At 40.0% G+C, this 14,388-nt stretch overlaps 1 protein-coding gene across 1 annotated transcript in view; it reads left to right on the top strand.

The window, feature by feature from the left end:
• NIPA1 (NIPA magnesium transporter 1) overlaps positions 1-14,388 on the top strand; it is a 49,432-nt gene that overhangs the window by 28,135 nt on the left and 6,909 nt on the right. Inside the window, exon 4 of the mRNA XM_043487888.1 lies at positions 13,114-13,274. Within this exon, the coding sequence (XP_043343823.1) occupies positions 13,114-13,274 (161 nt within the window). The remainder of the gene's footprint in view (positions 1-13,113; positions 13,275-14,388) is intronic.

Genomic DNA, 14,388 nt, shown 5'->3' with positions numbered 1-14,388 from the left:
CAGTTTTCATTCCAGTTGCAAAGAAGGGCAGTGCCAAAGAATGTTCAACCTACTGCACAATTACACTCATTTCACACACTAGTGAAATGCTCAAAATTCTTCAAGCTAGGCTTCAATAGTACGTGAACCCAGAACTTCCAGATGTTCAGTCTGGATTTAGAAAAGGCAGAGAAACTGGAGATCAAACTGCCAATATCCGTTGGATCATAGAAAAAGCAAGAGAATTCCAGAAAAACATCTACTTCTGCTTCATTGAGTATGCCAAAGCCTTTGACTGTGTGGATCACAACAAAGTGTGGAAAATTCTTCAAGGGATGAGAATACCAGACCACCTTACCTGCCTCCTGCAAAACATGTATGCAGGTCAAGAAGCAACAGTTAGAACCAGACATGGAACAATGGACTGATTCAAAATTAGGAAAGGAGTACATCAAGGCTGTATATTATTACCCTGCTTGTTTAGCTTCTATGCAGAGTACATCATGCGAAATGCTGGACTAGATGAATCACCAGCTGAAATAAAGATTGCCAGGAGAAATATCAATAACCTCAGATATGGCAGAATGAAGGGGAACTAAAGAGCCTCTTGATGAAGGTGAAAATGGAGAGTGAAAAAGCGGGCTTAAAATTCAACGTTCAAAAAACAATGATCATGGCATCTGGTCTCATTACTTCAAGGCGAATAGATGGGGAAACAATGGAAACAGTGACAGACTTTATTTTTGTGGGCTCCATAATCACTGAGAAAGGTGACTGCAGCGTGAAATTAATTAATTAAATTTAATTAATAATAATTAAAGGTGACACTTGCTCCTTGGAAGAAAAGCTATGCCAAACTTAGACAGTGTATTAAAAAGCACAGACATTGCGTTGCCGACAAAGGTCTGTATAGTAAAAAGTATTGTTTTTCTTTTAGTCATGTATGGCTGTGAGCGTTGGACCATCAAAAAGGCTGGGCGCCAAAGAATTGATGCTTTTGAACTGTGGTTTTGGAGAAGATTCTTGAGAGTCCCTTGGACTGCAAGGAGATCACACTATTCAATCATAAAGGAAATCAGTCCTGAATATTCATTGGAAGGACTGATGCTGAAGATCCAATACTTTGGCCACCTGATGCAAAGAACTGACTCATTGGAAAAGACCCTGATGCTGGGAACGACTGAAGGAGGAAGAGAAGGGGATGACATAGGATAAGATGGGTGGATGGCATCACCGTCTTGATGGACATGAGTTTGAGCAGTCTCTTTGAGTTGGTGATGGACAAAGAAGCCTGGCAGAGAAGCTGCAGTCCACTGGGTTGCAGAGTCAGACACAACTGAGCAACTAAACTGAACTGAACTGAAAGTACAAGCAACAAAAGCAATATAGATAAACTGGACATCATAATAATTAGAAGCTTTTGTGATTTAAAGGAGAACATCAAGAAAATGAAAATTCAGGGAGAAAAGGTGACACCAAAGGGTGATGTCAGAAAACATCTCCTTACAAAAATCAAGAATCAGGTATCCATAAAGAAAAAGAGCTCTGGGTGAGCTCTGGAGTCTACTTAAGAAATTTTAGTGATACATTGGAACCAAAACCCTGAGAATAATTGCACCAAAAAAGGAAGGAGGGTATTTTCACTTTGACGGCATTATCCTTTCCCCAAAGTTGGCATTGCTCAGTGCCATGAGGGAACTTCTCAGATAGGAAGTGTTGTTCCCCTAGCCAGGAAATGAAGAATGGAGTAAGTAACCAGTTTCCCTAAGACTTTCAGAGCACCACAAGAAAGTCTCACCTAGACTGGCAAAGCAGAAGTGTATTAAGATGGTTAGGAACAAGGAAGAAAAGCAACCATACAGTGGGAGTGATTATCGTTTGGCTCTGTGAGGGCAAGACACTAGCCTGTATCCCCACAGCTGACCCTCACCACCGTGTGCTTCCTTGAAGCTAGCCCCTTCTGCTGTGCCTTGCCATGTTGCAGGCCTCCTCTGCAATATGCCTGTTGGGAGTGGGTGGACTGGCAGCCCAGCAGAGCACTCTGAGAGCCAGCTCTCCACAGCTGCTCGTTGTCTGGTTTGGGCCCTGTAGGCATTTATGTATGTAAACTTCTCTCTATGTACCTATTTAACTGAATCCTAAATAATTTGGCATGTTGTTGCTTCATTTTTATTCATTTCAAAGTGATTTCTAATTTCCCTTGTGATTTCTTTACTGATCCATTGATCATTTAGTAGTAAGTTTTCTCTTACCCAAAAAGTCTGGAAAAGGTGACTGCTTCTTCATATGTCCAGACACCTATGCAAAGCTATAGGAATCACAAAGAATCAGAAGACATGACTCCATCAAAAGAACCTCCAGCAATGCCCAAAGAAATGAAGATCATGAATTTCCTAACAATAATTCACAGTAATTGTGCTGAAAAGTCTAAGCTTCAAAATAACAGATAAACATTTAATAATTATTTTCCTACCAGGAAAATAGTACAAGAACAAAGTGAAAAGTTTAATGAAGAGACAGAAAATATAAAGAAGAACTGAACAGAAATTTTAGAGCTGATGAATGAAATGACAGAACTGAAGAATTCAATAGAGAGCTTTAACAACAGACAGCCAAACAGAAAAATCAGTAAGCTTGAAGACAGATCAATTGAAATTATCCAGTGTGAGGAACAAAAAGAAAAAAGAATGAAAAAGAATGAAGAAAGCTTGTAGGATTAAATGGCATCATTAAGAGAAACAATGTAGGCTTCATTGGAATCCCAGGAAAAGAAGCAAAGAGAAAGGAGTCAGTTCAATTCAGTTCAGTTCAGTCACTCAGTCATGTCCAACTCTTTGCGACCCCATGAACTGCAGCACGCCAGGCCTCCCTGTCCATTACCAACTCCCAGAGTCCACCCAAACCCATGTCCATCGAGTCGGTGATGCCATCCAACCATCTCATCCTCTGTCATCCCCTTCTCCTCCTGCCCTCAATCTTTCCCAGCATCAGGGTCTCTTCAAATGAGTCAGCTCTTTGCATCAGGTGGCCAAAGTATTGGAATTTCATCTTCAACATCAGTCCTTCCAATGAGAAAGGAGTAGAAAGCTTATGTAAAGAAATAGTGGCTGAGACCCTCACAAACATGGGGAGAGATTTGGACATCCAGGTTTTTGAAGGCCGTAGGTTTCGTTAAAATTTCAGTCCAAAATGATCTTGTTATACACATAATAAAGCAATCTAAAATTAAACTCAAAGAGAGACTTTTAAAAGAAACAAGGGAAAAAATTCATAGAAGGAAACCCTCATAAGACTATCAATGGATTTCTGAGCAGAGATCTTTCAGGCCAGGAGAAAAGAGGATGATACATTTGACGTGCTGAAAGGAAGAAACTGTCAGTCAAGATTACTATACCCAGAAAAGTTGTCTTTCAGAAATAAAGGTGAGAAAAAGACTTTTTCTAACAAATAGTAGTTGAGAGAGTTTATCACCACTAAACCTGTCTATAAAAAATATCTACAGGAGTTTTTCAGGCTGAAATGAAAGAACACTGGTTAGTAACATAGAAATATATGAAAATATACAGCACACTGGCAAAGGTAAGCATGTAGCCAGATTCAGAATACTCTAATACTGTTGTTATAGGGTGATGTGTTAACTACCTCTAGTGTAAAGGTTGAAGGATAGAAGTCCTAAAAAGAGCCATAGCTACAACACTGTATTAATGGGTACTCAGTAGAAAAAGATGTAAATTGTGGCATAAAAAATACAAAAGTGAAGGAGTAAAAGGTTAGACCCTCTATGTGCAACAGAAGTTAAATTGTTGTCAGTGTTAAATAGACTGTTATATCTTTAAGATGTTTTAATGTAAGCCTCATGGTAACCACAGAACAACCTTCAGTAGATTCACAAACAAGAGAAGGGAATCAACACATAGCATTATGGAAAACCATCATTTCACAGAGGAAGGCAGCAAGGGAGAAGGAAGGGTACAAGTGAACTTCAGTAAGCCAGAAAACAATAAATGGTATTGATAAGTTGTTACCTAGCAACAATCACCGAGTGTTAGTGGATTGATTTCCCTAATCAGAACACATAGAGTGGGCTTCCGAGGTGGCTCAGTGGTAAAGAATCTGCCGATGTAGGAGACATGAGTTCGATCCCTGGTCTAGTAAGATCCCATCTTCCATGGATCAGCTAAGCCCATGAAACACAACTATAGAGCCTGTGCTCTAAAGCCTGGGAACTGCAACTGCTGAGTCCATGAGCTACAGCTGCTGAAGCCTGAGCACCTAGAACCTGTGCTCCACAACTAGAGAAGCTACCGCACTGTGAGGCCCACGCACTGCAGCTGGAGAGTAGCCCCTGCTCACTGCAGCTTGAGAAAAGCCTGCACAGCAAGGAAGACTCAGCACAGTCTAAATAAATAAAATTATTTCGAAAACCACATAGAGTGGTTAGGATTAAAATATAAGACCCTACTATATGCTTCCTACAAGAGACTCACTTCAGTTTTAAGGAAACACATACTGTCAGAGTAAAGTGATGGAAAAAGATCTGTGCCAGTGGAAACCAAAAAAGAGCAGGAGTAGCTATACTTATATCAGACAAAGCAGAATTTAATCTGAAAACTGTAACAAAAGACTGTTAGATAATGAAAAGTTCATTAGATAATGATAAAGTGGTCAGTTCCTCAGAAACGTCACTATCATAAATATAGTCACACCCAGCATCAGAGTACATAAATGTATTAAGCAGATACTAAAGAGCTGAGGCTTCCCTGGTGGCTCAGATGGTAAAGTGTCTGCCGTGGGAGACCTGGGTTCGATCCCTGGGTCAGGAAGATTCCCTGGAGAGGAAACGGCAACCCTGTCCAGTACTTTTGCCTAGAAAATCCCTTGGATGGAGGAGCCTGGCAGGCTACAGTCCACAGGGTCGCAGAGAGTCGGACACGACTGAGCGACTTCACAAAGAGCTGAGGGGAGAAATAGACAACAATACAATAATGGTAAAGGATTTCAGTACCATACTTTCATAATGCATAGAGCATCCAGATGGGAAATCAAGAAAACAATGGACTTGAACCCTATATTAGAGCAACCTAACATATACAAAAGAACTATCCAAAAATGATCTTAATGACCCATATAACCACGATGGTGTGATCACTCACCTAGAGCCAGACATCTTGGAATGTGAAGTCAAGTGGGCCTTAGGGAAGCATCACTGCTAACAAACCTAGTGGAGGTGAAGGAATTCCAGCTGAACTATTTCAAATCCTAAAGGAAAGTGAAAGTGAAAGTCACTCAGTTGTGTCCTACTCTTTATGACCCCATGGACTTTACAGTCCATGGAATTCTGTAAGCCAGAATACTGGAGTGGGTAGCCTTTCCCTTCTCCAGGGATCTTCCCAACTCAGGGATCAAACCCAGGTCTCCCACATTGCAGGCAGATTCTTTACCAGCTGAGCCACAAAAGAAACCCTCAAATCCTAGAAGATGATGCTGTTAAAGTGCTGCACTCAGTATGCCAGCAAATCTGGAAAACTCAGCAGTGGCCACAGGACTGGAAATGGTCAGTTTTCATTCCAATGCCAAAGAATGTTCAAACTACCGCACAATTGCACTCATTTCACACACTAGCAAAGTAATGCTCAAAATTCTTCAAGCTAGGCTTCAACAGTATGTGAACCAAGAACTTCCAGATGTTCAAGCTGGATTTAGAAAAGGCAGAAGAACTGGAGATCAAATTGCCAACATCCACTGGATTATCAAAAAAACAAGAGAATTCCAGAAAAACATTTATTTCTGCTTTATTGATTATTCCAAAGCCTTTGGCTGTGTAGATCACAACAAAGTGTGGAAAATTCTTCAAGAGAGGGGAATACCAGACCACCTTACCTGCCTCGTGCAAAACATGTATGTAGGTCAAGAAGCAACAGTTAGAACTGAACATGGAACAACTGACTGGTTCAAAATTGGGAAAGGAGTACATCAAGGCTGAATATTGTTAGCTCACTTATTTAACTTCTATGCAGAGTACATCATGCGAAATGCTGAACTGGATGAATCACCAGCTGAAATCAAGATTGCTGGGAGAAATATCAATAACCTCAGATATGCAGGTGACACCACCCTTATGGCAGAAAGTGTAGAGTAACTAAAGAGCCTCTTGATGAAGGAGAAAATGGAGAGTGAAAAAGCGGGCATAAAACTCAACATTCAAAAAACAAAAATCATGGAATCCAGTCCCATTACTTCAAGGCGAATAGATGGGGAAACAATGGAAATAATGACAGACTTTTATTTTTGTGGGCTTCAAAATCATTGCAGATGGTGACTGCAGCATGAAATTAAAATATGCTTGCTCCTCAGAAGAAAATTTATGCCAAAACTAGACAGCGTTTTAAAAAGCAGAGACATTGCCAACAAAGGTCTGTAAAGTCAAAGCTATTGTTTTTCCAGTAATGTATGGATGTGAGAGTTGGACCATCAAAAAGGCTGAATGCCAAAGAGTTGATGCTGTTGAATTGTGGTATTGAGGAAGATTCCTGAGAGTCCCTTGGACTGCAAGGAGATCAGTCAATCCTAAAGGAAGTCAGTCCTGAATATTCATTGGAAGTATTGATGCCGAAGTTCCAGTACTTTGGCCAACTGATGCAAAGAGCCAAGTCATTAGAAAAGACCCTGATTATGGGAAAGATTGAAGGCAGGAGAAGAAGGAACGACAGAAGTTGGGTGGCATCACTAACTCAATGGACATGAGTTTGAGCAAGCTCTGGGAGATAGTGAAGGACAGGGAAACCTGGCATGCTGCAGTCCATAGGGTCTCAAAGGGTTAGACACGATTGAGTGACTGAACAACAACATATACAGAATATCCAGTCCAACAACAGCATAGTGCATATTCTTCTCAAGTGTGCAGAAAACATTTTCCGGGATACAACCTATTATAGCTTACAGACAAGTCTTAGCAAATTTAAGAAGATTGAAATCATACCTTGTATCTTTTCCGACCAGAGTGGAATGAAACTACAAATCAATAACAGGAGAAAAGCTGGAAAATTCACAAATATGTGAATATTCGATATACACCCTTGAACAATGTGTCAAAGAAGAAATCAAATGGGATATCAAAAAATATCTTGAAACAAATGAAAATGGAAACCAAATACATCAAAACCTGTGGGATGCTACAAAAGCAGATCCAAGAGGGAAGTTTACATCAATAAACACGTTCATTAAGACAGAAGAAATATATCAAATAAACAAGTTAATTTTTCCCCTCAAGAGACTAGGAAAAGAGCAAACTATCCCCAGTGTAGGCAGAAGGAAGGAAATAAAAAGCCAAACAGAAATGAATGATACACCATCCATAAAAACAGTAGAGATGCTTAACAAAACTAAGAGCGCCCTTTTTTGACAAACAAAATTGGGAAACTTTTAGCTAGATTACCTAACGAAAAGGAGAGAAGATTTAAATAAATAAAGTCAGAAATGAAAGACGAGGTGTTACAACTGAACTACAGACATAGAAAGATCATAAGATACTACTATGAACAATTACATACCAATAAGTTGGATAATCTTGAAAATAACAGATAAATTTCTAAAACATGTATCTTAACATGACTAGATCTGTTTCTTCATAGAAACAGAAAATCTAAACAGGCTAAGAAGATTGAATCAATAATTTAAAACATCCCAACAAAGAAAAGTTTGTGGAAGAGATGGCTACACAAGTAAGTTCTAGCCAGTCTTTAAAGGAGAATTAATACCTTCTCAAATCTTCCCAGAAACTGAAGAGGAGGGAGCACTTCCAAACTCATTTTACAAAACTAGCATTACTATAATTCCAACCAGATAAGGACACTCCAGAAAGGAAATAACTTACCAATATCACTGAAGAATATTGATGCAAAAATTCTTAATAAAATAGTAGCAAACTTAATTCAACAATACACTAGAAAATCTTAAACCATGACCAACTGGGATTTGTATCAGGGATGCAGGGATGGTTCAACATCCATAAATCAATCAACCGGCTATGCCACATTAACAGAATGAAGGATGAGAATCATACGATCATCTCAGTAGATGCAGAAAAAGCATTTGACAAAATTCAGTATCTAGTCATGATAAAAGCTCTGAACAAACTGGGTACAAAGGGAACATACTGCAGTGTAATAAAGGTTATATATGACAATTTCACAGCTAACTTCATACTTAACAGTGAAAAGCCAAATGCTTTCTCTCTAAAATCATTAAGAAGACAAGAATGCCTACTCTTCTACTTTTATTCAACATAATACTGAAAATTATAGCCAGAGGAAGGCAAGAAATGTAAGAAAATGCATCTACATGGGAAAGAAAGAAGTAAAATAGTTCCTATTTGCAGATAACTTAATATAGAAAATCCTAAAGACTCTAACAAAAAACTATTCAACTAGTAAATAAATCTACTGAAGTTCAAGATACTGATGTTTATCAGTGTACAGAAGCAGTTCTGTTTCTACAGTCTAAGAATGAGCTATCAGAGAAAGAAATTAAGAAAACAATTTATAGTTGCATCAAAAACAATAAAATACCTAGGAATAAATTAAACTAAGAAAGCAAAACATGTACACTAAAAACCATTGACATTGATGAAAAAAATTGAAGAAGACACAAATAAAGGCAAAGGTCTTCCATGCTTATACATTGAAAGAATTAATGTTAAAATGTTCATGCTGTTCAATGCAATCTTCAGATTCAGTGCAATCCCTATAAAGATTCCAGTGGCATTTTTTTCCTAGAAAGAGGACTATCAATCTTAAAATTTGTATGAACCCGCAAAAGACAAAGATAGACAAAGCAATCTTGAGAAAGAACGAAGCTGGAGCCATCATGTTTCCTGACTTCAAACTCTACTGTCAGCTATAGTAATCCAGACAATATGGTATTGGCATAAAAATGGACATATAGATCAGTGGAACAGAATGGAGAACCCAGATAAAACCCACACATGTATGGGCAATTAAGACAAAAGTATCAAGTATAATGGAGAAAGGATAGTCTCTTCCTTAAAACTGGTAAAGTCCACATATAAAAGAATGAGACTGGATCACTATTTTACTTTGTACACAAAAATCAACTCAAAACCTAAGACCTGAAATCATACCAAAAAAAAAAAGACTCCTGGAAGAAAAGTATAAGGAGTAAGCTCCTTGATATTGGACTTAGACATTTTTTGGGTCTGATATCAAAAGCAAAGGCAGCAAATGCAAAAAAGTAAGTAAGATGGACTACTCCAAACTAAAATGCTTCAGCACAGAAATGAAAGCCATAAACAAAATAAAAAGGCAATTATAGAATGGGAAAAATATTTACAAATCATAGATAGGATAAGGGATTAATATCCAAATTATATAAAGAACTCTTACAACTCAATAGCAAAATGCCCTTAAACAATCTGATTTAAAAATTAAGCAGGGGAGCTGAACAAATATTTTTCCAAAGAAGACATACAAATAGCCAATAGGTACATGAAAATGATAGCTTTCGGTGAATGGTGTCAGATTCATGATCTCCGAAGAAGATGATTTACCTTCAGGACCAGGGACCAGGCTTGATTGCTCAAGAGCTTTTGTATAGCAGAGTTTTATTAAAGCATAAAAAGGGATAGAGCAAGCTTCTGACATAGACATCAGAAGCGGGCCGGAGAGTGCCCCCCTTGCTAGTTTTAGCAAGCTGTTTTATGTCTGTTAGAAAACTATTAATCAGATAAAGGAGACACCTCAAGGCTGACGGAGTTTCACCAGGCCCCTCTCCCACAGTATGCATTTTTGAGATTGAATAGAACGAGGTATGTCATCCACTAGCCATAAAATAATTGATATGAATACTGGTTTGTTGAGCTATTATCAGCCAAAAGTTAGTCTTAGGTGAAACCATTTTGAAGAAAGGCAAATTCCAAAGCAAATACATAGTTTCATTAACATAGCTTAAGAAAAACATTTCCCTAAGAAAAATGCATTGGTTATCTCAAGGTTTGAGACAAGTTAGGTTCAGGTGGAACCAGGTGTCCTGGCAACACAGAATTTTACAAGGAAAATATCTGACACTTCTAGTTTGTTTCCTCTTGCAGGTTAAGGGAGAGAAAAAAATGTCTTGACACTTGCAGCCTATTTCCTCCATTTGGAGACCCCTGGCCTTCCTGCCTGTTACCCTCGCAAAAAGATGCACAATATCATTAGTCATCAGGGAAATCCATATCAAATCCACAGTGAGATACACCTCACACCTGTTAGAATGGCCCTCATAAAAAATAAGCAAGAAGTAAGTATTGGCGAGGATGTGGAGAAAAGGGAACGCTTGTGCGCTCCGTGCTATTTACTTGTTCATGCATCCATCAGTAGACACTTGATTTGCCTCCACATTTTAGCTGTTGCTAATAATGCTGCTATGAACAGGAGTGTACAGATTTCTTTTCAAGACCTTGCTGTTAATTCTACAGCATGTTTTTGTTTGCTTTCTATTACTATAAGTTCATTAAGATAGTTTATTGACTCTTCCTTGGCATTAAGCTTCTTCCCCCTTCTTTCCCTTTATCACACTGCTTCTTACTCCACCCTCCCATCCTCGCTGCACTGCCCACACCCTCCGGCAGGATCACGCTCCTCTGTGTTGTAGCCCTGATGCCTCCATCTCAGGCCGACTGTCCGCGGAGACGTGTGCTTAGCTATGTAGATCACTTCAGCCTGGGAGTGGCCACCTTTTTCTGTCCAGGGCCAGATGGTAAACTAGGCTTTGTGGGCCTTGTGGCCTCTGCTGCAGCTGCTTGCCTCTGCCATCAGGGTAGAAAGTAGCCACAGAGCTGACTAACTGTGGATGTGGTTGTGATCAGCAAGATGTTATTTACAAAAACAGGTGAAGGGCTGCCTTGCGCCTTCAGCCATAGTCTGTTGACTCCTGACTTAAGTCAAAGAGCTTCTGTATGCTTTTTATTTAATCTTGGCTCAAAAGTTACTGCAGCCCAGGAAGAGAGGAGAAAGGGTATCCCTCCAGTTTTTTGTTAGACACTCTATTTTGTAAAAGTACTGTTTAATTTGTACTCTGGGGTAATACTAAGAGTGGAATAAAAGATGAGTTGGCCTCATGGTCCAGGATTGCCCCTGCCCCTTTCTTTCATGCATGTCAGCCCCTTCCCCTCTTGCCGTAGGCCCACCCATTGTCTCAGGCTGACTCCAGGCTATCTCTTTCTTCTTGGAGCTTCCCACTTCTCTGGTTTCCACATCTCTGTGCAGCTATTTGGAACCCCTCAATTTAACATCCAGTTCCATATTATAGTATCTTGTGTGGTTTCTTCAAATATGTTGCTTATTTTTTCTCAGTGACACTGGTGGGTCTCCTTGGGAACTGAGGACACAAAGTGCTGTGAGGGGAAGGTGGAAGTTTTGACTTCTCCATGGCTTCACCTCTTGTTAGCTCTGTGGCTTTGGCTTAAATGCTGATCATTTCTGAGGCTTTGTTTCCGTATCTGTGAAATGATTATTAGAGATAGTCCTGTATATATCTGGGTCTTGTGTGTCCTCCCTGTAAGATGTTCGTATTCTCTGAGTGCCTTTGGCATGGACAGTAGCAAATTGCCAATGACCAATCCCATGATTTAGAAAAAGCCCAGGTTTCCCAATTCAAATTATATACAGGGAAATAAGAAACACTATTACCAGCTTTAGAAAGTGAAGCCGAACTAAAGAGTCTCTTGATGAAGGTGAAAGAGGAGAGTGAAAAACCTGGCTTAAAACTGAACATTCAAAAATTAAGATCAGGGAGGGGACATGGGTAAACCTGTCGCTGTCTCATGTTGATGTTTGGTAGAAACCAATGCAACACCATAAAGCAATTATCCTTCAAATTAATTAAAGCAAACAAAAAATAAGATCATAGCATCCGGTCCCATCACTTCTTGGCAAATAGAAGGAGAAATAGTGGAAGCAGTGACAGATGTTATTTTCTTGGGCTCCAAAATCACTGAGGAAGGTGACTGCAGCCGTGAAATTAAAAGATGTTTGCTCCGTGAAAGGAAAGCTATGACAAACCTAGACAGCATATTAAAAAGCAGAGACATTACTTGGCCAACAAAGGTCTGTATAGTCAAAGGTATAGTTTTTCCAGTGATCATATGCGGATGTGAGAGTTGGACCATAAAGCAGGCTGAGGGCTGAAGAATGAATGCCTTCAATTGTGGTGCTGGAGGAGGCTCTTGAGAGTCCCTTGGACTGCAAGGAGATCACACCAGTCAATCCTAAAGGAAGTCAACCCTGAATATTTATTGGAAGGACTGATGCTGAAGCTGAAGCTCCAATGGTTTGGGTACCTGCTGCGACGAGCCAGGTCATTGGAAAAGACCCTGATGCTGGGAAGGATTGAAGGCAAAAGGAAAGGTGGGCGGCAGAGGATGAGATGCTCAGATGACATCACTGCCTCAATGGACATGCATTTGAGCCAACTCCAGGAAATAGTGAAGGACAGGGAAGCCTGGCATGTTGCAGTCCATGAGGTTGCAAAGAGTTAGACACAACTTAGCAACTGAACAACTACAAATTACCAGCCTTAAAATTATAGATATTTTATAAGGAATATTTTTTTCTTGCATTAAAGAAGTAATGTGATCACATTTTTAAAGTAATCACCCAGATTCTATCATAATTCAATTTGTTAGCATTTTGATTTTTTCCTAATTTTCTCAATTTAATTCATTTTAACATAAGTGTTTTGATCATAAATTACTTGTAATTATTTTAACAACTTTTATATCCTACTTAACATAGTTTTTTTGGACTTTTTTTGGACTCTTAAAAATATAGAAGCAATATTTTAATTTTTGGTCAATCATAAAACTTATTTTTCTATCCTGGTATATTTCATATCTACTGAAATAATATCATGGTATGACTTAAAAGTATCGTTGTATATTGGCTGTGCATGGAATTGGTATGAAAATCCTGTTTGCACTGAAATAGCAACTTCAATAAATTCCTAATCCTTCTACACTTAAAAACTAATTTAAAAATAAAATGTGACTATAAAGAAAAGGTAGCTTTAATAACATCTGCAATGAGAAGAAACAGGCCAGATAGTTTGATTTAATCATTTCTTATTTTAAAATTGAAGGTCCATTTTAGCTTCTTATCTTCTGAAAGAAAAGCTCAACATCTTGGGCAAGTTGGGGTGTCTGCTAAGCTGTGCGGGTTCTGTCGTGCTGATTATCCATTCCCCGAAATCTGAGAGTGTGACTACTCAGGCTGAGTTGGAGGAGAAGCTGACCAATCCAGGTAACTGAGGCCTCACTGCCGGAGAGCTTGCTGCCTCCATCATGGTTCTCCCCAGGGGAGCAGTGCCCTCTGCCCTGCCCTGCTGTGTGGTCTGTCCTCCAGGCCCTTGGCTCCTCCTTGCTCACCGCTGTCCACAGCTGTCCCCTGGGGCTGTCCTGCTGACCTGGCCCCCTTGCTGCCTCTTGGGACTGGACCTTGTACATTGACATTGCGTCCCTGTCCGTAGCACAGTGGGTGCCAGTTCTGCGGGTCTCTTTAGATTGTTCCCCTTCGGACCACCAGGTGTCCAGGCCTTGGTTCCTCCCCCTGTTGTGAAGCTCTCTGAGAGCCAAGGCCTGATTTAATTCATCTTTAGAGACCCTATAGAGCTCTGTATGTGTTTTTTGTTTGTTCTTTGGTATATATTTTTTACCTAGTTTTGCTTCTTTCTTTTTTTGATAACTGCAATCACCACCCTCTCACCCCCCCCACCCCCATACCCATGAGACTCGAAAGCTGAAACTCCTGCACATTCAATGTTAGTTGCTGGGTCATGTTCTACTCCTTGTGACCCCATGGACTGTAGCCCATGAAGCTTCTCTGTTCATGGGATTCTCCAGGCAAGATTACTGGAGGAGGTAGCCATTCCTTCTACAGGGGATCTTCCCAACCCAAGGATTGAACCAGGTCTCCTGCATTGCAGGCAGATTCTTTACCATCTGAACCACCAGGGAAATCCACTACACATTCAGGCTCAGCTGCTTTTTCTGATTTTTCCACAAACACAGCCCATGCTTTTGCAGTATTTTATAATACCTTTGTGCACACTGCTCTCTCTGCCCTTCACTACCTCTTCCCCTGTTTATAGGTCAGGCTCCCAGACAGCTTGCAGCTGTAGTGTCTTCCTGAATCCTCTCTTGCAGCAGAGCTCCAAGGTCCTTTTCCTTACCCTTGGGGAAGAGGGGACTCCCACCACCTGTTTGCTGGTACACATGTGCAGGCTGTACCCAGCCCTCTCAGGCCCAATGCCTAGCACCCACTTTACAATCTGGGAATGAAGTTCATGACAAATACAACTTCCTTGTACATAGAAATAGAAGTCAACATAATGCCCTAAGAATAATACTTGGGAATA

The sequence above is a fragment of the Cervus canadensis genome, chromosome 15 (genome assembly GCF_019320065.1).
Source record: "Cervus canadensis isolate Bull #8, Minnesota chromosome 15, ASM1932006v1, whole genome shotgun sequence".
Classification (NCBI taxonomy): Eukaryota; Metazoa; Chordata; class Mammalia; order Artiodactyla; family Cervidae; genus Cervus; species Cervus canadensis.
The sequence above is the reverse complement of the archived record's forward strand: the minus strand, read 5'-3'. Positions and strand labels throughout refer to the sequence as shown.